Below are 25,003 nucleotides of genomic sequence, written 5' to 3'. Positions count from 1 at the left end.
TAGTAAAAGGGCTTCAAATATTGTGACTTTTATAATAAGGTCATCTAAGAAACTAAATAAAACTTTTTCTTAAAAAATTACGATTATAAAATATAAGCATTTGGTAATATTAAGAAAGGCCTTGTTTAATTTTTGTAAAAATGAAAAGGCCAATATTCTATTTTAAAAAAATAAAGTCATATAAAAATCAGAAAAAATGGGATATCAGTAAAAAATATATATTGAACATTCTACTTCCCTCCAATAAAAATAGAAATATGGGCCCCGGCCATAATTGTATAACTTATTTTTTTAGTTTATAATAAAAATTTTGAGGCCTTTGGAGCACTACTTTTCCAAAAAGTATTTTTTAGAATACAGACTTAAGCTACATAACTTATTATTAAGGATGTCATTTATGCTTTGAAAAAAAAGAACACTAGAAGAAGGTGGAAACAAGACATGTAGTATTACTGAATTAAGACTCTTATTAATAGGAGCTGCTTTTTATATGATTTTGGTTGGAAAAAGTTATTGTGGATATAAAGAGCAGAACTTTCGACATATCGAATAGCATTTGTACATCTAACATTTAAAAAAATCGTTAATCATTTGTATATTTACAGCAAAGGTTGGTAATAATGAGTATTTCAGAAGGAAAAGTTAACACCAAGACGATTTATTAAATAATGAAAAACAAAAAGAAAGAGCAAACGCAACAACCGGTTTTTTTTCCAATTTCACAACTTAGTTCTTTCATTACAAAAATGACATCCTTACAATTTATGTACGTCAAAGTACAACTTCTGATCTATCTTTTCAGACTATGTAAACAAATTTCTAGATTTTGCAAATAAACCACTTATTACATATAATCTCGTTATTTTCAAGTATACTTACATTTATCTTGGATATAAAAGAAAAGTTAGCACTAAGTCATCATCTTGATTCAAGTCAGTGAAAAGAAGTGAAAAAAATAATATTATGAATTATTTAAAGGATATTTCAAAATATGAGTGTAATTTTTTAGAATCCCTTTTCTACTTATTTTCACTTATCGCATCAAATCTCTCATAAACTATATATATATTTTTATAATAAAACCAGTTTTTGTTATTTTTACAATGTGTAAAAGTTGCAAGAATGATTCATCATATTTAAATAAATAAAAGTACCTATGTAGTTCAAAAAATATTTGTTGAGATATCAACATATATAAGATATTTTAACATGTTCATACATACATTTGTACATGAGGGAGGTTGATGCTCTAACAATGTCCAAAAAAGATGTATCTTCTTTAGGGGACTTTTGTATGGACCGAAAGAATTCATCTGGGCATTTTAATTATTATCCCTAATATATAAGTATGTTTATCTTGAGTACAAATTTGATGATGAAATTGTGGAAAAATTTTAAAATCATGTTTATGGCTTTTGAATGTGGCTTATGGCTTATAAAAATTGATGTACTGTTGTAGTAAAAAATATTATAAAATAATTTTTTTTGTGTACAACTTTATTCCAATCAAGTATGACTACTTAGAGGTAAGTTTCAGCACTTTTTCCACACCTGGTATGTCCTATCTTGATATGTGAAACAATATGAATTCCCGGTGAGCGTAAAAAACCTGCTTGACATGTTAAAAAATATATAAAACCCTGAGAGACATGTAGTAAATACCAGAAACTGCTACAATTTGGCTGTTGTGTCCTCAATGCAGGTATTATTTAATCCATTTGAGCATATCGCCACGGAAACTAAAAAATGTGTATATTGTATTATTTTTCACCACAAAGTATATAATGAAGGTATTATTTAACTCATTTGCGATTTTTTTTTTAAATCGATGATAAAATATATTCATTTATTAAATGACGTCAGAAGACATTCAATACATTTTATTGTTCTTTAAAAAATGTTATTTAGTAATTCATACTCGAACTCGAAATTTGTAACTGCTTGACCACATATAAGCTACATTTAACAGGTCGTACTCAAATCCAATTTGTGAAGAAATACTAACTGGTATCACCTTTTAATATATTTAATCTATTTTGTGTTAAATGTTGGCGTGCTAAATCTGTCCTCTCTTTCTCAAACATCCATATATTTGATATTAATTAAATATTAATATTAAATTATTATTAATTGAATTTGTAGGCAACTGTCAGAGCATTACGGTTCATATATTGAATTGATTAAATAGGTTCTAAAACTAGATACTGCTTTTTGGGTTTTATTTGATCTATTATCATTTATATTAAACATTTTTGAAGACTAAAAATCTATTATAAAGTAATAATTAGTGCTTGTGCTCATGAAGAGACGAAGAATAGCACTGACGATTTTGTCGAAAGTTTTAAGTTTAAGTCTTTGTCAGATTCAAAGTAGAATTGGAGATCAAAATCACAGTATATCCTGCCTATGTGCTTGTTTGATACGGAGTAGAACTTGGTGTATACATTTCATCATAAAACTGGTAGTTTCATCGAATTTTCATCCTCCCGAACTTTCTTCAAATTGTGAGGGTTACCAAGATAATTTTCGGTTTGTTTAATTTTTACATTTCGGCAGGACATATTTTATACACACCTAGGAGTGGTTCTGCATGGGATTTATTAACCATTCATAAATTATATTAAATCTAAATCGTTTTACCTCTAAATTTAGAGGGTATTTTTCTTTGCTTCCTTAATGTCTTAGTCATTTTATTTACGCAGCATAAAAATGATAATATACCTAAACAGAACATGTATTTGTCTTCCCTCAAAATGTAGTTATGTTACTCAAAATACAAAATATTCATTTGAAAGTCTAAAATAACTAGTCACAATATGTATTTCCCTTTCATTATTTTTTTGGATCGAGTAATCGTGAAATCTTTTCTTATTTCTATTAAATGTAAATAACATTATTTGTGGCTTCATTTGATAAACAAATAAATGCATTAAAGGGATGTTAAACCGAACTTAATTATTTATTACTTTCCTCATGAATTATGTTCTAAAATCATTTAAATGTATTCATTTTTAACACAATCGAATTTTACTTACAGATATGATTGATAATCTTTTTTTTTTAATTTGTCAATTGTATGTTGTATAACTTAATTTCGTAGTAATTAGTGATTAATTAACCAGGACAATTTTCAAAAGTGAAGTAGACAGTTAAGATCAAATTTATTTTTTCGAAAAAAAAGAAAAGAATCTAGTACATAATATGGTCAAATTAAATTTCAAAAAAAAAATTAAATAGAATTTTTTCAATGTAAGGTATCTCAATATAGATTCATTATAGTTGTACTTTATTTTATTCAAGGTATTGTGTTCTATTTGTGAAATTAGCTATAATTTATTATATTGTCATTAAGGCCAATGTTACTGGTTAGAAGATATTTTTTTTATATATATAAACTTCTAATTAATTTATCTGCATTTCGTGACAGAGAGCTGCATTTGAATTTTTAGAAATAAAAAAGTTTCAAACTTTGTTTTAATGACTCTATAATAAGATTCATATTTGATCATATTATTATTATTAGATATATTTAGTGATGTAGAAAGGATCAAAGTCCCATCAAGTATGAAATTAAATAAAGAGTCAATTATTCCTTCATATTTTCAAAATTCAAACGTGTTAAAAAGCAAGGAGCACTAAAGTTATAAACCAAGTGGCGAAACGATGATCATGTAATCTATTTTGTCTAAAATTAGTTTACCATGATCATTTTAGCTCTGCTAGAGGGTGATGATGATGGCATCATTTTACTATGAAATCTCCATGAATTAAATCTTTCAATTAGTTTCAAAAGGTAAATTATGCCAAAAGAAGAACAAATTACATATGGCACATGCTATAATTGTAACGTAGCTTCATCTGTGGTATTTCAAAAGCTCCACGCTATATGAGAGGAGGAAAAGTTTTCTTCTATCTAAGCAAATCTCTTCCAGCTAACATGTGAGTTTTGTCACAATGTTTCATGGCTTTGTTTCTCAATATTTCAAAAATTTAAATGTATTATTAAACGAGGAGCAGTAATTATAGTTTATCATGTTGATCTCTCAAAGGGAAAATATTTTGTATTATTTTTTCCAGGGACACCAGGATTGTGACCTTTTTTTTACATAACTCTATTTATGAACTTGAAACTGAAAATGAACGGGGTAACTCTAAGAGTTAGAATAATCTTTGAGAAGAGAGCAGCTTAGCGGTTATGACGTTTAATTAGATTCTCTGCAAGTAGATATGAGAGAGAGAAGAATAATTATATCTCTTATATGTATAACTAGGGATGTTATTTGAATGTTTTTTTACTTGGCCCGCATTTTTGGAATTGATAGTCTGAAGGATGAATTTTCTTATCCTCAGCTGTTGTCATTATTATATATCCTTTCAAACTACATTCAATTATATTCGAAACCTGATTCAAAATTCGTGTGTACTTATAAAAGACGAGAGTAACCATGATGAGCTGTTGTGGAGTCATAACTATAAGACCATGTTAGACTCCGAGTAGAATTAAGGATCGGCATCAGAGCCATTATTGCCCTTGGTCTTGTTTATTTCCTTCTCCCCTCCTCCCTTGTCATACCTGATTGGATGAAACGTTATAATAGCTAAGCTGCTTTCTTCTAAAACATTCTTCCAAGAGTCAGGATTACCATGCTCATTTTGGGGTTCTTGCATTAATCATACCCAAAATACACAGGATTTTCATCATTATGTTTAAGTCCTCAACAAATTGTTAATGTTATACCAGTTAGATGTTTTCTCCTCAAAAACTAAAGAGTAATGATAACAGCTTTAAGAAATTAAAAAACACTCTCTACGTTGCCTAACTAAAAAAAGTATCACACTCATTGAAGATCATATTTTATACAACTATATCTGTAATTTCGATTGTTTTGTCTTTTACAAAATAACTATACGAACAATAAATTTACCAAAAAAAAAATGAAGAAAAAGCGTAATTTTCAACAATTTCTCCCTCAAATTAGCAAATTATGTATAAGTGTGACATAGATTAGCATTTGAAAAAGTAAGTAATGTTTTCTTTAGAATGTATGTAGTACAACCACAGAAATAAACAGTATCACTTAGGTTTATTGAATGTCTAGATTGACTATGTAGATGACCTTATATAATTCTTTTTTAACTTATCAATTTTTAATCATATTAAATATATTATAAATAAATCCAGTAATGGTTGGTTTTTGATGAGGATGAATAAAATTGTTTATTTATAATAATGTTATCAAGCATTTTACAATACGAATGTCCACTTTTGAATGGTTGTATATATGAATCCATTTAGATTTTTTTTAAAAGGGAGATGATAAAAAAATATATTTGGTTGTGTGTGCGATTTTTTTTGCAACGTATTTAATAATAATAGTAATAGTTATTATTTTGCATTTTTGACAAATGATTTAATATTTGATAATTAATATTGGTAAAAAAATAAGAATACGCAGAATATTTTAATTATTTTTTCATCATTTGTGATTATGATAAAGAGGTCGGGTCTTTATATACTAAGTAATTTGTAGAGCCTCTCAACTTCCTGCATGATATTAAATACTTTTTTAATACATTATAAGTATTAGTAAAAGGCAGTAATTTAAACAATAAATTGCTAAAAAACCATAGAAGGTATTATTCATTTAAAATAATAGTACATTTGTTATCATAATTCAGACAAGTCACTTTAATTTATAATCCTACATATAAAATTGCAAACATGTGCAATTTTTGTGTTAAGGGACTAACATATTAAGATGTTATCATACTAAAGCCATAATTCAAAATTGACAAATAACAACATAAATCAAAAAAAAAAAAAAAAAAATTGTTCAACTATTTAATTAAAATTAGTAGAAAACAAATTTACCAAGTTTAATTATTTATTCAATGCTTTTTTAAGATAAGTACTTTATAATGAATTTTTTAATGTTACAAACTAAATTTTAATAGTCGTAAATAGGACATGCATAAAAAAAATAGGACCAGTTGCAAATGGCCCTTTTCCTACATGATTATTAATCAAAATATGTACATCCACAAAGTTTACAATACAATTGTATGATATTATGCAGATTATTGAAAAAAGAAAATGAATCCTTTTTGTCAACTTTTCTTTGAGATTTGGTTAAAAACTATTTTTGTAGGGTATAATTAGTTTTTTAAGGATCCTTGTTTTTATAATTTTTCAATCAATTTGTCATTATTTTTGTTGTAACTTATGTCCGTTGAATTATGGATTAGTTTAAAATCAGTTTATCAAATTTGATCAAAATTCAAAGCCAATTAAGTGAGGAGAAATTTGAGATATTGTAATACTCAGTACAAAGGGTGCATGGACAAAACGTTGGCCAAAAAAACCTCAAATGGACAAAAGGTTGAATAGACTAAACGTCGAATAGACAAAACGTTGACTGTAGAATATAAAATAAGGGGTTCCTCCAAATGGTGTTGTGATATATCCCGTTCAGACATTTCCCACCTGAATAATACCACCACCACTACCAGCACGAATAGTAGTCCTCCAAAATGAAAAGAAACCCACCGCCACTATTTAAGTAACCATTAAGAGCCCCTCACAACCCCTCATTTATATCCTAAATATCGGGGTTGTTTTGGGGTACCACTGGGCCCAAAAGGGATGAAACCCACCAACACTACTTACATTTACCCCCCGTTTACTCACTGAAGGGCCCCCGAAATTTGAGGCTGTATTGGGTTTCATCTCCATTTAGGAATGGGTGGCCTTTGGAAGTAACTTATCTGACGGTGGTGGGTTTCATTCCTTTTTTGAACCCCGCGATACAATATAAATTGGGGGGTGGAGGGGTCATTATTATTGTTTATGTGGGGAAGGGGGATTTTTCTTATAACTTTACATTTCCAATTTCATATGTATAGGACAATAATAGAACAAATAAGAATATTTAATAAGTACTAACGTTATATGTAAATATTAATTTCCGTGGAATAAATTGGGGTGTTGAGAGGAGTCTTTAAAAGTAATTTAATTCGCAATAGTAGGTTTTATCTCATTTTGGGGCCCCGCCGGTACCCAAAAAGGGGGCAGTTGCAACACGTGCTACAATTTTCATCACATTGTTTCGACTTTATTATTTTTTTTTTTTATTTACTTACATTTATAAAGCCATGAATTTTTGGGAGAACAGGGCTCTTAAAAACTTTTTGAGAGTAACATCCCAATCTATAATTAGTGATCAGTGATCTACTATGTAAATCTGCTATATATTACTCGTGATCTATATTAATAAAGTAAAGTTTTTCTGTCTGTATAAATGCTTGAAAAACAGTAACAGGTTGTACTGTATTTAGTGCTCCCTGATCTATATCATAAACATATTTTGATATGAGAAATAAAAGTGTTGTCATATTGCTGAAACACTGCAGACGTGTGCATATAAAGTCACGCTTGTATACATGGTACATGCCACTCAGGGCCCTTTGGTGTATATCACATTCATAATTTTGATTTAAAAATTGAAATGCAGGCATATTAATGAATTATTGAAGGTGTGTCCAGGTAGCATCGGACGTATATACACGGACCACTGCATAGTGTACGAATAAAATATAAACGGGGTACCGTAAAAATGAAGTAACTCTTGCAGGCATTTTGTATTTAACATAGACAGTTTATTTGTGTTTGTTAGTAAGCTCTCTAGAAAGTAAAGCGCTCATTAGTCATCCCCTCATATAATTTTTTTCCTACACAAAATCTTATTAATTTATTATTCTGGAGTAGTTACGTGTGAGTGTGTTCATGAAAAACGGGAAGTAACTCTAATCATTTTTTTTTTGGGGAAGGGGTTATTTTCGGTATAATTAAATCAAAATTTGACTTTTATTCTAACCCTAAGAGCTTCGGACAATGCTGGATACTACAAATAGTCTAATATAATACATTGAAATTTAAGAATTAAACATCATAGAGTCAAGTTATTTATTATTAATAACAATATTTTTTTAATTATTTTAAATTTAAATCAGTTGTAACACTTAATGAATACAATTTGAAGAAAAATATTTAATAATGTAAATAGCTTGAAAAAATAGCAGGCATATGTTGTTATGTCGTTGTGATATTTGACAAGTCTAAGTTAAACCAACCTAAAGCCATTGAGCCAAAAAAAAAGAAAAGAAAAAAAAGTGAGGCAATTGACCCTGGTATCCCCTAAATAAACCTAGGCTGTCATAGTTTATTTCTTTATCTACCTAACTAAGTATATCCTACATAACTTGTCATGTTGTTATCAACTTAACTATAGCATATATCTTTATAAATTATACATAGATCGACGGATAAAAATATTTTTATTGATGGCCATCTCTTGTAATTTAGGTCTAAGTATGATGATTTAATCGACTTTAATCCATGGATTTGTTTGAAATGGACACTCTAATGATCATTTAATATCGAGGCCATACATATCTCTATATATGGATAAAGTCTTCATAATCATCATATGAAATACAACGATTTTCAAGCTGACCAAATCATAATGAGAGGGTAAAAAGACATCTTAGATTTTGATTTCAAGGATAATAATTTAATTTCTACAAGGGACATTAAGGTGAATATTTGTAAGGGGGATTATGTATCTATTTATGTAAGCAGTAAAAAAAGGTCACCCATCATTTGTTGAGACCACCCAGTGACGTCAATTATAGATAGGCATATATCTATATAATGAACATCTTAATGAGGATATTTTAGGGGGGAAATAGGGGCTTTATAATCAGAGGAAGTAAAAAATCCTTTGGGTCCACATACATAACATAGTATGTACCTTTAAAAATGTTCTTTCAATTAATATAAAGAGCAGTTGAGATCTCTACCCAAGATGTACAATAATGTATATGTACATAGGTAGCAGCGGGTTATCAATTACATGGGTACATAAATAAGTAGGCATATGTAATACCTATTGTCTGCATAATAGAAAGTCCATTCTTCTTTGATGAGGGTCTTTTTAACTCTTTTTCTGTTTGTTTGTAAAAAAAATTACTCATAAATGGGATGAGGATATAATAAAACAATATGTAGACATAGTATTGCAAAAAAAAAAAAAAAAAAAAAAATAGTGCTGTTTCTACTCGAACAATTATCGACTCGACTCAAACGGTAAGCCAATTTTCAAATTATAAAACCTCCATATTTAATTAAAGATTGCTTGAGGACTCTGATATGGCATAACTTCATGCCAACTTTTGGAAAGGGGAATTTTCTATTGCCCATATACACATACTAATAAACTTAAAAATGGGATTATTATATACAGCCAATGCTTGTAGTAGCATCACTAAATTACGTAAAACGTGATTTGTATGAAATCAAGAAAAGTCAACTCAAAACCAATTTGTGAGATGTTTAAATACTCTATAAGGCTACGTTTTTTATTCGAAATGTTCTCCTCTACAAGTCATTAAGCCTTCGATACGCCGGCGAACAGATTGACACCTTTTGACAAATAAGGCCGTATTCATAGCGTACAACACTGTAATGATGTCAGCCCGGAGCAAATTCAAATCTGGATGAGAAGTGCTGTAGAAATTTTTCTCCAAGACGCCAGAAAGTGTAAAGTCCAACGGGTTGAGGTCAGAACTGGAGGATGATCACATAAAAGCAGGCCAGAAGTCAGTCATTGGTTGCAGTAGAAGTGTTTGTTCTTTTTGGTTGTGTGTACCTGTAATTGACTTTTATTGATGGTGTATGAAGTATGGATGGAGGTATCAAGGTTCTCTGCAGCCTTTTTAGCACTGACACTGACGCGAAAGAGATCCCACATGCGTTGCCTTTTTTGTTGTTACTCTGACATTTTATTTAGTCACATGCCATAAAAACACAACTCGTTAATGTGTGATTTAACTGTCGTTTGGTTGTATAATGCTACCTCATTATTAAAACTAATGGGAATAACATAGTAATAACTGGTACTGAAAGTTTGGGGTCCCCACTTTGTATGTATATAAATATTGCCTTAATGCCCAATAACAGCTGACCTGAGATTATGCAATAACAGCCTTTTCAGAAAAAAAATTATCAATACTGATTATCTATTAACCCAACCTTTGAGTCTACTACATATTTTATTGAGTCGACATTAATTTGTTAGTGCTCATAAGGCTACCAAGAACTACACCAAAATAGTTGATTAAAAGTTATTAAAAATATATTTTCGGTATAATAAAAACTGATTCGATTTTTCAGGATAGACTCGAGTCCGTGACATAGAAAAAGAAAAAATAACGACCTCAATATAAATAGTAATTGATTAGAAAATCACTTACATGCATACGCCAGAAAACTCAAAATATTTGATAAAGTTCACTTATAACACTCAAGCTGAATCAATAATGTATACAGTCCGTGCGTTGTTGCTTTTTAAAAAATTTAAAAATCGACTCAATTTGAGTCAAACCGAATCAAAAATTGTTTGAGCCGACATATATATAACTAAATATAAAGTTAAATCCAACAAAATATTACGGAACATTAAATTTCCTCCTTGTAATCAAAGTACGGACTGAAAGTATTTCATTGAATATACATTAATAAATGGGCAGTGGGCAAACGTAGATACTATTGTAGGGCTTTGGTCTAAAAATTCTGAACTTATCTAAGACAATTGATTAATTAGGTAAACCTTTGGTTTTGTGTATTTAAATTTTGTCTTCAAAAAAGAATTGTTCCTTATTCGATCCCACAAAAAAAATGACGTTTTTTTTAGGAAGTGAAATTTCGTTAAACCAATTATATTTCGGTCTAGCTTTTAATTTCCGTATACAATTTGAATTTCAGTCAATGGTTTCAAACTGTGGTCTGGACCAAATATTAGTAGAGATCGGTATAGAAAAATCACTATAAGCAGACCCCAGTATTTAATTTTATACGCAAGTATACATTATGTTTATCATTTCAAAAGTTAATAGAATTTTCCTTTGTGATATATACTCATATGTTTATATTAATTTAATTTACGTTACTTTATATAGTCAGTAAATTTATGTTATGTCAAAAAAAACTTAAAACCTAACTGAAAATAATTCGACCTCAGAGCGAGTCTCAACAATAGAAGCTCCTTAATTTTTTATTTATTTTTTCCTAGTTTAACGACTTGAGTCGATCTTTAACGACTCAACTTGGTTCAATACGATTCGAGTCGACTGAACACTAAAAAATATATATAAAAATATGGACTCTACGAATTTCATAATAAAGGGTGGTGAACGAATGAATCCATTAAAAACTTCATTCATTCCTCAACAATAAAGTGAAAGTAAATTTCGGACTAGATATATAATCTGATATAATTTAATGGAATCGCAGAATAATAATAAGAATATTTACAAACTCTCATTCATGTTTGCAATATTCATTGTTTAATAGAACATTGAAGAAGGGGGAGACGTGGTCTCAATAAAAGCTCTGTTTACTTATGGTTTTTGAGAATATACCGAGCATTTAAAGAAAAAAAAGTGAATGAAAGACAATATTGACTTTAAACATCATGAAAACGCCACTTGGTGAAAAATTAGTACCTTTTTACATTGCCCCTTTCAGCTTGAGTAGATTTCTCATCTTTAAAAAAAATCCTACCGAGGGTGTTGATTTTCAAGATAACAGTCAAGATGACGTTACTTTATCAATTTTCTTTTTCTTCCCTTTGCAAAATTCACATTTTTAATTCAGTTAGAAGGATGGACCTATAGATTTTGTATAGTTAGTTATAGAATAAAATTCAATTATACACTACACTTCTAGAGGACAAAACCGTAATGGCGTAGGGAACTATTTTTGGAATATTTGATCAAGTGGTCTTCGTTTCATCACTTGAAATATCACATAAGAATAACTTATAACTAAATCATATAATACTAGAGTATTTCATGGCTAAATATATGCCAAATTAATTCAATAGATTATTGTGAATAAGTATCTTTCATATGAATGATTATTAGTGTTGCATCGGTATAAAAAACTAAAAAAAAAATAGCATCTTATCAGTTTTGTCTTGATTAATTTTGTCAGTCCTAAGAACTATCCTTATTAGTCTTTTATGATAACTACTACAGCTGAAATGGCGTAGTTATTAACTACGTATGCCATTTCAACTGTTGAAGTTATATATAAGTGCCATACATCTGCAGACAAGTCGCATTGGACTTGTTTTAAGTTACAGTCCGTATAACTTAAGTGTTTTTTTGTTTTTTTAGTTTCTTCAATCCTAGATAGGAGTGAAGAAAATGAAAATATAGCTAGCGCCAAAGGGGTGAAGGACCAACTTATCGGTACTGATAAATGGTAAAAAAAGACTGGAAAAATAACAAAAACAGACTGAATAAAAGAGGGAGGGAACTGATTCGGAATTCATTTCTAGGATTGATTCAATACAAATAATGATTGATTGCAGCTATTTATGAAACTTCAACAGTTGACATGGTACTAAAAGGCCAATAAAAATCGGACAGGAGACATACGAAAATAATCAAAACTTAACTGAGATCACTGCAGTCTTTATAGTTTTTTAAGACACATCCAACACTACAAAAAAGAAGACAATGACAGACAAAGTAATGTATATAAGGAATACCACACTTTGTTCCCAACATTGCAAGAGTTATTCTGGATATTTATCTTCATTCATAAACTTAAATGAATCTAATCATAGTTTGTCATTTAAAAAAATAATATTTTTAAATAGGAATTTGTATAAAATAATAATATTTTAAATGAAAGTTAGTTCTACGTGCCATGAATTAATTTGAGCAAGGATACACCTTGACGTCAGGCTTGTAATTGTAATTTTGGTTTTCATTTTCAGTAATATTGACAATATATTATGTATTTTTAAAAGGACATATTCTATTTAAAAATGGACACCCAAAGATATGTCTATAGTACATATATCTATAAATAGGTCCAAATAAGACCTGATATATCTTTCATTCTTGCATGTGAGTTATGAAATACATATGTAAAGAGTAAATAAGCAGTAGTTATCTAAATTGTGTGCATTTTTAAGGGTTTTTTTAATTGATAACCTGAAGGATGAATTTTCTTTTACTGAGCTTGTTGTCATTATTGTTTAGCCCCTGAGTAATGAATTTCCTTTCTAACTATATCCAATGGATTGGCCAATAGTGAGAGCTCATTAAATACATCTTGATGGTCTGTTGTGGAGTTATAACTGTAAGTCCATGTTAGACTCAGAGTAGAATTGAGGATCGACATCTGAGTAACTCCAGCAAATATGTTTATCTCCTTTTCCCCCCTCCTCTCTTGCCATAACTAATTTTGTAGCTTTTATCAAAATACAAGACTTAATTTTGAAGAAATATTTGAGATAATGAAAAGTTCATTACAAATGGGACAGCTGTAACAAGTCCTACAATTTTCTTATTACTATTTAATATATTGTATAACTATGCTCCATAGCAAACAGAAGGGTTTTAAGATGTTTGAAATAGTATAAATTGCTTCTAATTAAAGACTTTCTGCTATCAAATACTCATGAACCATGTTCCCCAAAAGCCTATGTACTAATTCATATATTTGTTTCTTACTTTTTTTTTTTAAATGGGGATGAGATTTTAAAAGGCTTGAAAATTAACTTTTAAAGGTATGTCATGTCTCTAAAATAATCCAAAATTAATATTGACAATAAATTTAGACTACATATTTAAATATTATGTATCACGTACGGTGTTGAATCATATTGAATTAAATATATATATTTTTTTTTTCAATTATCATTTGGACATTAAAAAAGAAGCTTACGTTTAACAATATTTTAAATTTATTTTTTGGGTCGAAATTATATACTTCTAATTCAAATCTTCTAAAAATCTGATACAATGATATATGAAATATTTTGGTACAAAAGATGAAATAAGTATGATTATAATATCTATATGGATAACAACCCTATAAGTAAGTATGGAATGATTGCTTTTTGGGGGAAACTGGCGAACGGGGGAACTGATCAGCTGGAAGTTTGTACATCAATGTTTGAATGCCTCTTTGGTAATTTGGTCAATTAAAATTTGCCACTTTTTGGGGATAAATCCTAACAATAGCAATGTCAATATGTATTTTGTATTAATTATGAACCAAAAGTTTTTCTGAATTAAGAATGAAGGAGTGAAAGATTTTATATTTTACAAGCACTCCTAAGGTGATCCGAAAATCCCAAATAGGTGGTAAGAGGCCAAAATATTTCATCTTGAAACAAAAATGATTAATTTATACAAGAAAAATAAAACTTGGAATATTAAAAGCAACTTTTGTTTCTACCAATACTTGATTTGAGGTCTTTTAAGTCTTGGAATGTGCCAGAAATTCTTAATATGAATGTTTTATTTTATTGTGAGTTTCAAATAAACTTTTTATATATCCGAACAAGTTTGGGTCGGAGCTATTAACCGCGTAGTGAAACCAAGACCACGTGATCAATATTTGTACAAAGTAGCCATTGTAACTTTTTCTTAGCTAGAAGCCTTGGATATACCTAAATACATAGGAAAAAAAAGTTACACATATCATGAGGGAAAATGAGAAAGTAACGTCATCTGTACTAGTCAAAAAGCGACATCTTACGTGGGCAAAATGTATGTGTACAAACAGGAATCTTTCAAGGTAACTGCCTCATTTTGCCACATAGTTTTAAGGCTTAAGCTTGAGTACTTCTTCTAGTAACATATATATATAGATTCTTATAAATTAATAAATTGTTAAATAAAATCATTTTGACTCAAATGTACACATTACACGTTTCCAGAACAGAAGTACTTTTCGAAGGGGCGTATGACGTCGTTGATATAACTAAATATATCATTACATAATTCATGAATGACACCATCAATGAATGAGAGGCAAAAATATCCCTAAAAGTACCAAGAAACACACATTACTTTCGGATGCTTATAATTAATGTCTTTTGAGATGTGGACCTGCTCCAGGCATTGAAAATGAGGAAATTATTATCTTTAAGATTATAGGTATAGGTAAGGGACCCACCTATGAATTATACTTTTTTTGGTACATGTAAATACACATATGTAGGTTATAAGTATAGTGTAATATTCTTGGCTTATATACTGCTACTAATGAGGGTTTATCAAGATGTAATATGGGCTCTTTCTTTACATTGAAATGTAGATACAAATCAAAATCCGAGTGATATTGTTTTTTTTTGTAGCAAATATTTTTGGGGAGAAGAAAACTGACAATAATTAAATCTGTAATTCCGTTTAAATATATGTCATTCTTAAATTAACCCTTGAAAACTCATTAGCTATTTGTTGAGGGGGATACCCCTCCGCTTCATTATAAAAATAGGGACTCTTTTCATGATAGGTTTTTAACAAAATTATATAAGGCTTATACAAAGTATTTTTTTTCTTGATAAAGCTGATTCAATGAAAAACACGGATTTATTTTCTCCAAAACAAGTCATTAAATTATTTTGAATGACATTTCCACAATGAAAAAATGGCTTTTGAACTCAAAAATTAGTTTATTATGCTACTCTACTCGACACAGAGCTCAAAACCTCGAACTCGCCAAAGTCAAAAATTGCACTACAATATTTCACTAATAATTAATTAAGGGTGATAGAAAAATCAAGCAACTATTAGGAACGGTTGGTTTGGTAACTGTTTCTATAGGCAACTTAATTTAAAAAATTTAATCTTATGATACTTCAAAAAAAAATATTGACTTGTTTTTTTTTTTGCGCGAAAATACAATACTATTTATTTTTTTTGGATATAGAAAATAACTGTTAAACTTTGCTCAATTACCTACTATTCTCATGTTCCCTAAAATTAATCTACACAACTAATTAACTGATCAATATTATTCTTGAATTAATTTCATGCAGTATATTTTAATGAGTGGTAAAACCTACGTTTAAAAGGGGTCCTACTTTGTTTATAGGGACGGCAGTAATATTCTTCATCTCCGACATAGAGTTTGTAGACCATATCATCAGGATCCGTTCCTGGCTGTGTGTATAATTTGGAATCCGATGGATCACTGTACTGAAGCTCCAGATAAAGGTCATTCCCGTTCTATATATATATAAAAAAATACAAGTTAATTGATATATGATTACCCTATGTATGTATACAAAATAATTTAAAATTGCAGATAATTATTATTTGATAATAGTCCAAGGAAAAAGCAAAAATCATATTTATATACATTTGTCCTTAACCAATTGAATTTGCAAACAGTTTGATACATTTGACACACAAAAAATGAATATTATTCTAAGAACAAGATTGTCAACTAATTATACCTGTAAAAGCTTAAAAAACCAGGTTGTCATTACATATTATTAAAGCCCATTGGTAGAAACAGGTTCATAAAAGAATTATTTCATGATAAACATAAGTTTATTTGTTTGGAGTATATTAAGTGTAGAGAAGACAGGGTAAGTTGCTACAGTCACTTTTTCTCAAATATCAAAAAGTAATTCATAATTGACAAATAGCTTCATACATCGGAAACAAAATTGCTCAAACATTTAATTAAAATTAAAGCCAAACTAACAGTCAGATGATAGTATTTATTCACTGATTTAAAAAAGGAGATGACTATTCAATATTGGATAAGTAACGTTACATGGCAAATGTTAATAATGGTAAAATATGCATAAAAAAGCTAGTAAGGAACCAGGGATATTTGAAACACGTTATGATGGTTATGGGGACGTTTACATCTTAATTATATAATATAATGGAGATTATAGTTTTATAGAAAATTTCATTTTTTGCCGACTTTTCATTTACATATTGCGTAAAAACTAAGTTTGATTCGTGAAAGTCCTTTTTTTTTTGTTTTGAGGAGAACTGTTTGAAAAATGTCTCAGTTTTTCATTGTTTCAGTGATATCACTGAGTATTTGCTATCTGTTTATATGACTTTGTTAATATCAGAACTTACATAATGAGGGTAAATTTAAAATATTGTAACGTTCAGTACGAGGAGGATAGCAACAACAAATTTCTGTAATTTTCATCACATAGTCTTTTATTTTATATAATTACACTTCACATCAACCATATTTTTAGTCGTATCGGGAACCCAAAGAACTTTTTGAGTGCGACTTTCTCCGATATTTAATACTTATCAGTGATCAATAGTATATAGCCTAAGATACTTAATTTAATTTTCCCACCCTATGAAATGTATAGTTACATATTTATTCAAAAAATGTTATAGAGTCTCATTTTCAAATTGAATATCTTTGAACGTTTACAACTGTTTTTGTCTATAGGGACAGATGCAAAATTTTACGAGTGGCATTCAATTGCAATTTGCTGATATATTATTGAATGATAAATCCTGAAAATTACCTCAAACAATAGCAAACTTAGGTAGGTATTTTGCATTAAAAATCGTGGAGTCTAAATCAAACTAACTTCCAGTATTTTAGGTAAAAACAAAAAGAATGTTGCAACTGTCTCCCCTACTGTACTAAGAATCATTGTGACAGAGAAAAGTTCAAAATAAATTATTTATTTTATGAATACTTTAAAATTACAAATCATACAAAATATATTACATAAAACAGCATGGAGCCACATATGTACAAATATGGGGGGAACTTCTGACCCATTTCATAGTATACATACATAAATAGATTGTAGATTTGTGCATAAATAATATTCCATTCTCGAAACTTCAAAGATTCTAGTTCTTATCACTGAGTAAAAAGTGAGCGCCTATGGAATGTTGATATAGAAGGGTCATTGTATTTCTTATAACTGGGGTCAGGGGTTCAAAGTGGGTTTATTATCAATGAACTATCTCTAAATATTGCGCTTACAAATGTATATTTACAGAAGGACGAAATCCATTAAGGTAAGATTCCATCTACAAATGCAAGAAATTTAATTTCTTGGCTAAAGAAAGAGTAAGAAAAAATTTGATGTTTATAACTTGTATCATTCTCAAAGGAGTTTAGAAAGTTTGGATTTCAGTGACTGATAGATCTTTTATATGTAAGTATAACTTTTATACCTTTAGTAAGTACATAAATACTCGAGTAAATACAGTGACCAAACAAAAAATACAGATCTGAATACTTCAAGAAAAGATAAAACCAATACTTCTTTTTTGAGTGGAGTACCTACTCTTCCAGGCTCGGTGGAATATGCAAGAGCTTATTTTTAAAACTATATGTTATCCCTTGGTTTTCTTTGTATGTCGATGACGTTGATAGAAACCAATCCAAAAGACTGAGTTCCTGGCTGTAATTTTCACGGATAATCCAATCCACCAATTTAACAACAGGAGCGAGCCACTTTCGAGCAAAAGTAAAACAAATGGAATGAGGTCTTGATGTCGTCTTTACAAAAAGAGCACACTCTAGACTCAACATTTTGTTTCGACTTATTTGTAAAAAGAGGAGAGGTGACCAATTGGTATCTCAACCATTCTTGATAGGAATCTATTAAATTGTTTTAAGTATTTTTTTTAGGGTCCATTACCTTTAGCAATGCCTTTCAGGTACAGTCTTTCCAATCTTCTCTTGACGATAAGAGACGGCCCTCCGTCCTTGACAATGTTTATTTTAGATCTTATTCTACTAATTAGAGAATGCTTCCACTGCTATGAAGAAAGTTATTGAAGGCTCTAGATTACAGGTCTTGGAACGGTAACTTGAGACTATTATCTTGGTTCTTTAATATAATAAACTTGCCTAGCCCTGTTTCTCCACGAGATAGATATCGACCAACAGAAATTAGTCCTCCTCACCTAAAATATTCCTGAGCTTTATTATTTTATTTTTGAGCATCAATGCTTTTTAAATAAAACAAACCATACCTTGAATTCCATTTTATAATTCTTTTATTTCAAACAATTCACTGATAAAAATTGTTAGATACTAAGGATGCATTGAAAATCTATAATACAGTTTTGCAGATATTAATTTTTCAGCAGTTTGTGAATGCAGATATTTCTACAATTGTTCTACATCCTCCACTTTTGTATCAATGATGTCATAACCTCCACCTCACTTCCGGGTCCTATGGCATAATCTATATGGATTTTTTAATGTATTCATTCGTGAAGTCCTTAACGATGTACAGCAGGAGCAAAAAGGCTCCAATGAGCTTTATTTGGAAACAATTGCCTTAGTTTAATTTGGAATCCGATAGAGAAGTAAATATATTCACATTTTTTAACTACATATGTGAATGTGGATATTGTATCTCACAACCTCCAAATGAAGTAGGGGGTAAAAGGCCCAAAATCAGTTAGTTGTTATCCAATTCTTCACAACTATAAGCATAATTATTTGATGATTGTAGATAATTATTCAAAACTTAGCAAAATTCAAATTCAAAAATCAAGGTTCAGTACATGGATTAGAAGAAAAGAAGCAAAAAATTACTATCTAACAACAAAATACATGGTAAATTGGTGAAGTAACGCCGTTAGGAACTGTTGTTAGTTATAAAGTTTAGGGATACTGTACATAAGATAAATATCAAGCTTCGTGCATTGCTTTTGGAAGTTTATAGATTATGGTTCTGAAAAACTTTTTTGGATGCTAACAATAAATAAAATATTTTTTTTCTTTTCTTCCCAAGTGAGTCAAAGCTGTGATCTCTTGCCAATGCAGATATTCATCCCTAATATATGAGTGTATACTTATATAAAATTTTACTAGAAAAAGGAGTGTCTGAATTATTCAACAAAATGGCCAATAGGAACTACAAATATATACAAATGTCAATAATAGATCATGAGATGAAGACGTTTAAAATATGTACTACCTTTACATATACATATGTATACAAACTCAAGGACATCAATGAAAAAATCAAGACTCACTCTATGTTAATATATATGTAACGTCCAAATCTACACTCACTAAATAGGATTTACATTGTAGATATGAATGTAAAATATAAAATTTCCTTGTCAAAATTCAATTGTGGAATTGAATCAAAAATCTCTTTATATTTAATAATATTAACTCATTCAAATTATATTCTTGGATTGAAACGATACAAAAAAAAAAACTAACATGTATATTTGATTATTTGTTTTAATCCTTTTACCAAAAATAGTTAATTCATTAACACTTATTCATGTTATCTAAGGATACTTCCATTTCGTTTAGGTTTAGAGTTGTCCATTCTAAGCACTTTCTTTGTGCAAAAAAACGAAAAATGGAATAATAACTCTGGCATTTTAATAAAAGTTTTCGGAGGGAGCAGCTTATGACGTTTTGATAAATTAAGTACAAGAAGCAGTACAGGAATGACTTTTTTATCGATCATTAATTCAATTTTAAGTCGAACAAGGACTGACTTTACTTATGCCTATAGTTGTATACAATATAACCTGCCGGTATATAAAAAGAAAAAATGAAATGGTAACCCTAAGAATTTAACGTATGTTTCACAAAGAAAATCACATATTCCACTCTGTATCTAGCAAAAACATGGATAGGAATTACTTCTTTGTAGGTCCTTAACGCTACTGGCAGTGCAACAATTACTTATTATATTTGTAACTCATCCAAAAACCCTCTGTGTTACTTTCAGCATAACTAATGAAGACCCACACATGTATTTACTGTATACTTAGATGTGTTTTCCTTAAATATTTTAATGAATAATGATTACATTTTTGGTCAAGTTATTATCCAAGTGAAGAAATGAAGACCACGTTAACCAAATATCGTTGACTACGTGTTAACTTTTTTGTCGGCTAGGGGAGTAAAGTAAACTTGAATTTTACTTTATAACTAGCTATAAAACCTCCACAAATTTACTCATTAAACTTAATTTTCAATATGAATTTTGCTTTGGAAGAAAATGTGGCATACGTCATATTAGCGAGAATGGTAGAAAATAATTAAATGACGTCGTTTGTGATATCATAAAAAGTGATATACAAAAAAAAGAATAAAAAGACACAAATACAACATGAAATGTACTCAAGTAATCAGGCGCATTTCACCAAGGTTGTGAACACTACTTCAAAACTTGCAAGCAAAAATATAATTAAAATTTTAAAACTCTAAATATGTTTATATAAAGAAGTTAATTAAACAATACATATACTGTTTTAAATGTAATAACTTTTTCCTTATTCTACAAGTTAATCAAGAGTGTTAGGGAAAAATATAAGTGTGATAAAAATAAGTACATAAAGCATCAATAATCATGCCTGAAATGCACATTCAACGCAATGAAATAATGAAAAGATTAATGAATAAAGCCATTAACCTTTATGTGAGGTCGTTTGAAAAAGAGAGATTAAATAATAGCAATAATAATATAATAAATAAAATTGTTGAGTTTTGCTTTTTTTGGAAGAAATTATTCAATGTGGATGTAAGGTCAATAAGTAGAGCTGAAATGCCTTTCATTCATATGATTTATGATTTATCTGTTGTCAGGATGCTTATACAAGGATCATGATACACATCTTTATTTCCTAAAGAGTCGCTGTATGCAAACCAGAGTTGAGACTCCTCTTTTCCCTCTATTTTGTTTTAGGTAAATAATTCTATTATCTTAAACCCCCGACCTATAGCAGAAACTATTTAAAAAAATGTTTCTTACAAATCGTATCGTTCATTTAAATCGGACCAATTTTTCGTGCTACTAATATAAACCGGATTTTACTACGAGACCTGTCTTGACAAAGATGAAACGTTTAACTTTTTGCCATCAATTAAAATGACTAGGGTCATTATTGATTCGTATTATTATGAGGATGCTACAGCAATTGTCCCAAATTGATATAGCACATTAGAACCGTTGTAACAAAAATCATGACAACTGAATAAAAATATAAATTAGAAATTCAAATCTGTAATTTCTCATTCTTTTATTGTGATGACGCTTTTAGACTACTTCAAGTACAATTAGCTGCGTCTCCATAATGCTCATAATCATTATTTGTTGATGGTAAAGGTTATCATTACTCGAAGAAATCAAATGTAATCTACTCTCAATTAAAAGCAAATATTAATCAATTTGCATTTGTGTTGACAGGGTTGTTGGAGCTTCTATTTACCTGCTCAAACCCGGAACCAAATTTTGAACTCTTTCCTTCCAAAATAATCTCTGACCATATCATTCTGTAAATATTATTGTCATTTTTCAAGCTTATACTACGAACGCAAGGATCACAAGTCCATGCGAAAAACAATACGAAAAACGTTAATCCAAAAAATCATTCAAAATCATCAAAATTTCTTAAAAGTATCTACTCATTCTGAGTGAAAAATACCTGATTAAAAGAATAGAAGTACCAAAAATAATTCAGATAAAAAAAATACTAATCCAACTTTAACAGACTTGGATTAATAGACTAGTCATTTAAAATAGGATTTCTACTATTTATTGGTAAATAATAAAGCAAAGTTTGTGAGTCTCTTTCTATAAAATACATGACAAGGTGGACTGCTTAAAACGCTTCTTGATGTATATCATGTACATATATACAGTTGAGAAAAAGGGATAATAATATTTAAAGAGCACTGTATAAAAATAAATCCCGCAGGCGTTTAGTTCATATCATATTAAGAAAGAGAAATAAGGAAGTACTTTATATATGTAAAATTTGTAAAAAAATAAATGTGATTCTTAATAAAGTTTCCCAAATAGGTAAAGTACTCCATGGCTCATCAAATCATAGTACCACTTTTTCTCAAGCTATTATTATAATTTTTTTATTCTTTAGGAGAGAACGTCTAAGTATTGAGTGAGTAGCTACGTGTGTGAATGCTCATGAAAAACGGACAGTAACATCGAGGAAATATTGGGAGGTGTTACATTCTAAATTATTAAAGTGAAATGTGTATCTTTGTCAACACCTAATAACTTTAGGTAATACCTAGTACTACTCCTAGTTGGTAAAAATTCTAATTCATATTTCTAATTCTGTATCTAGACAATCGAAATAACAACGAAGAACATGAAGTCATTTATGTTTCTAAAAGTTGTACTAATTTGCATATTTACTAAAGATATGATTATTTGTCAGTCACTGCTACATGGATACATAATATTTATCTGATCTTCATTTTATATTTTTTTAAATATGCTCAATGTTCACATCTCATGGCCACACGTGTGTAAATTTTGAAGAAATCTACACATGACCTTGATGTATGGAATATTTGACTTATTTTAAGAATGTTCAAAGTGTTAATCTAAATATGCAGTATGTGTAGATATATTTATCTTTTATGAACACACCAATAAATTTGTATAAAATAGACTATTTTTGGGCACTCTGAATGTGTGTGTGCTTCTTTTTAATCCAGCGATTACAAAAATGACCAAATCATCATTTTTACGTCTAGAAAATTGAAAATTATTTGAATTGATATACACTTAATCAATGAATAACCTTTTCATGGACCGTGTATTATTTTTTTCTCTTCCAATTGTTGACCAAGTAAGGGATATCATTGTCCTTTTTTTTGTAGTATAATAGTTACGGAGTGAAAGAGGGCATTGAATAAAAACAATCGTGTTATGAATGTCTTACGGAATGAAATTAATTTATTATTTATTTTAAATTAATTATAAAAATATAAGTAAATAGATCACCCAAAAATAGATTGACATTCCAATAACACATTGGCATAACGTCCAAAACCTGTTAGATTCCCAAGCTAGCTTTATATCATGGTGTAGCTGAGTAGGACATAATTTACAAATACGTAATTTTATTTTCTGCCTGGCTCCACAAGAATATTGTGGAAAGTTAGATTTAGCTTGATATTTAATATACATTGATGATCACTCGAGTAGTAATTTTTTCGTATTAAGAAAATATATTTAAACATTTTTGGCTACCTGCCTTTGGGATTATGAATCTCCGTTTAATTTGATTTATTATACCCGTAATCTGAGTTATAATTGTTTACATATGTAAGGACAATGAAACATAATTCAATTGTTTTCCTTCTTAGTATCCCATGAATTAATGCAGTTTTCAACTCATTCAAAAGAATAACTTTGATTATTCAATTATTCTACGAATACGGACCAAATTAAATATAAATATTAAATAAAAACAATGCAAATTATCTTTGTATATAATAATTTAAAATATCTTTATTCTAATTGATTTTTTTTAAACAATATCATTTTTCATAACGTTATGGCTCAAATCCCTTTGGTTAGTAGAAACAACCAAACAATTTATTACAAATAATTGAGTGGCAAATCTTGCTTCTAAGGGTAGAGTTGAAATTTTGGGTACTCTCTTAGAGACATAATTTTAAGGATTATGTTTATTATTTATCTAAAAATTATTTTAGAAAATGCTTTGTTTTGTAAGAAAAATAATTAATAGAAAAAATGTCATGAAGAAAATTTCGTAAACATAGTCAACTTTTATTTCCACATACATAAAAAAAGGTGTTTGTTTCATCCAAATATAGAGAGTCCTTTAAAATAATAGTTTTAGGAAATTTTTGAAAAATAGGGCTCCATTTTTTTCCTTCTTAGTATCCCATGAATTAATGCTTAGTCAACAAGTGCATTATACTGAACCAAACCTTTTTTAGTGACTTATAAAGGTGTTGGAAGGATTCAGCTGTTCCTCATGTGGTGAAGACTTCATAAAATCCCACAATCAATCAATAAAATAAATTGAAAAATGCTAAATTTAAACCATTAAATTCCTATTGAAGTCATGCAGGGAGTGAACAATTATAAGACATCCATCTTGGATATTGAATATTGATTAATATCTTTATTGTTATTTATAATATTACAAAGTCAGTTTCTTATTTAACGATCCGCTACTCCTCATACCACTTTAAGCATAAATTACACATAAAAAGGATATAAGAGAGGTAGTTACAATAGGTAAAGAAGGTGAGCCACGAATTTAAATACTCTAATATAATTTTATGTGTAGAAAAAAGTTACTTAGTTATTTTTTAGATTCTTCATTAAGAAGACTCGGAACAAACTTTGGTATA

The 25,003-nt window shown here is 29.2% G+C and overlaps 1 protein-coding gene across 2 annotated transcripts in view; it reads right to left on the bottom strand.

Moving 5' to 3' along the window:
• LOC121116946 (uncharacterized) overlaps window positions 1-25,003 on the bottom strand; it is a 281,946-nt gene that overhangs the window by 46,695 nt on the left and 210,248 nt on the right. The window contains exon 3 of one of the 2 annotated variants that reach the window (XM_040711270.2): window positions 15,951-16,095. In XM_040711270.2, the coding sequence (XP_040567204.2) occupies window positions 15,951-16,095 (145 nt within the window). Of the gene's footprint in view, window positions 1-15,932; window positions 16,096-25,003 lie in introns of both variants that reach the window. The other variant, XM_040711269.2, reaches the window with a different exon arrangement.

This window comes from Lepeophtheirus salmonis, chromosome 4, assembly GCF_016086655.4.
Source record: "Lepeophtheirus salmonis chromosome 4, UVic_Lsal_1.4, whole genome shotgun sequence".
Taxonomy (NCBI): domain Eukaryota; kingdom Metazoa; phylum Arthropoda; class Copepoda; order Siphonostomatoida; family Caligidae; genus Lepeophtheirus; species Lepeophtheirus salmonis.
Note: the sequence above shows the minus strand (reverse complement) of the source record. Positions and strands in the feature narration are given on the sequence as shown.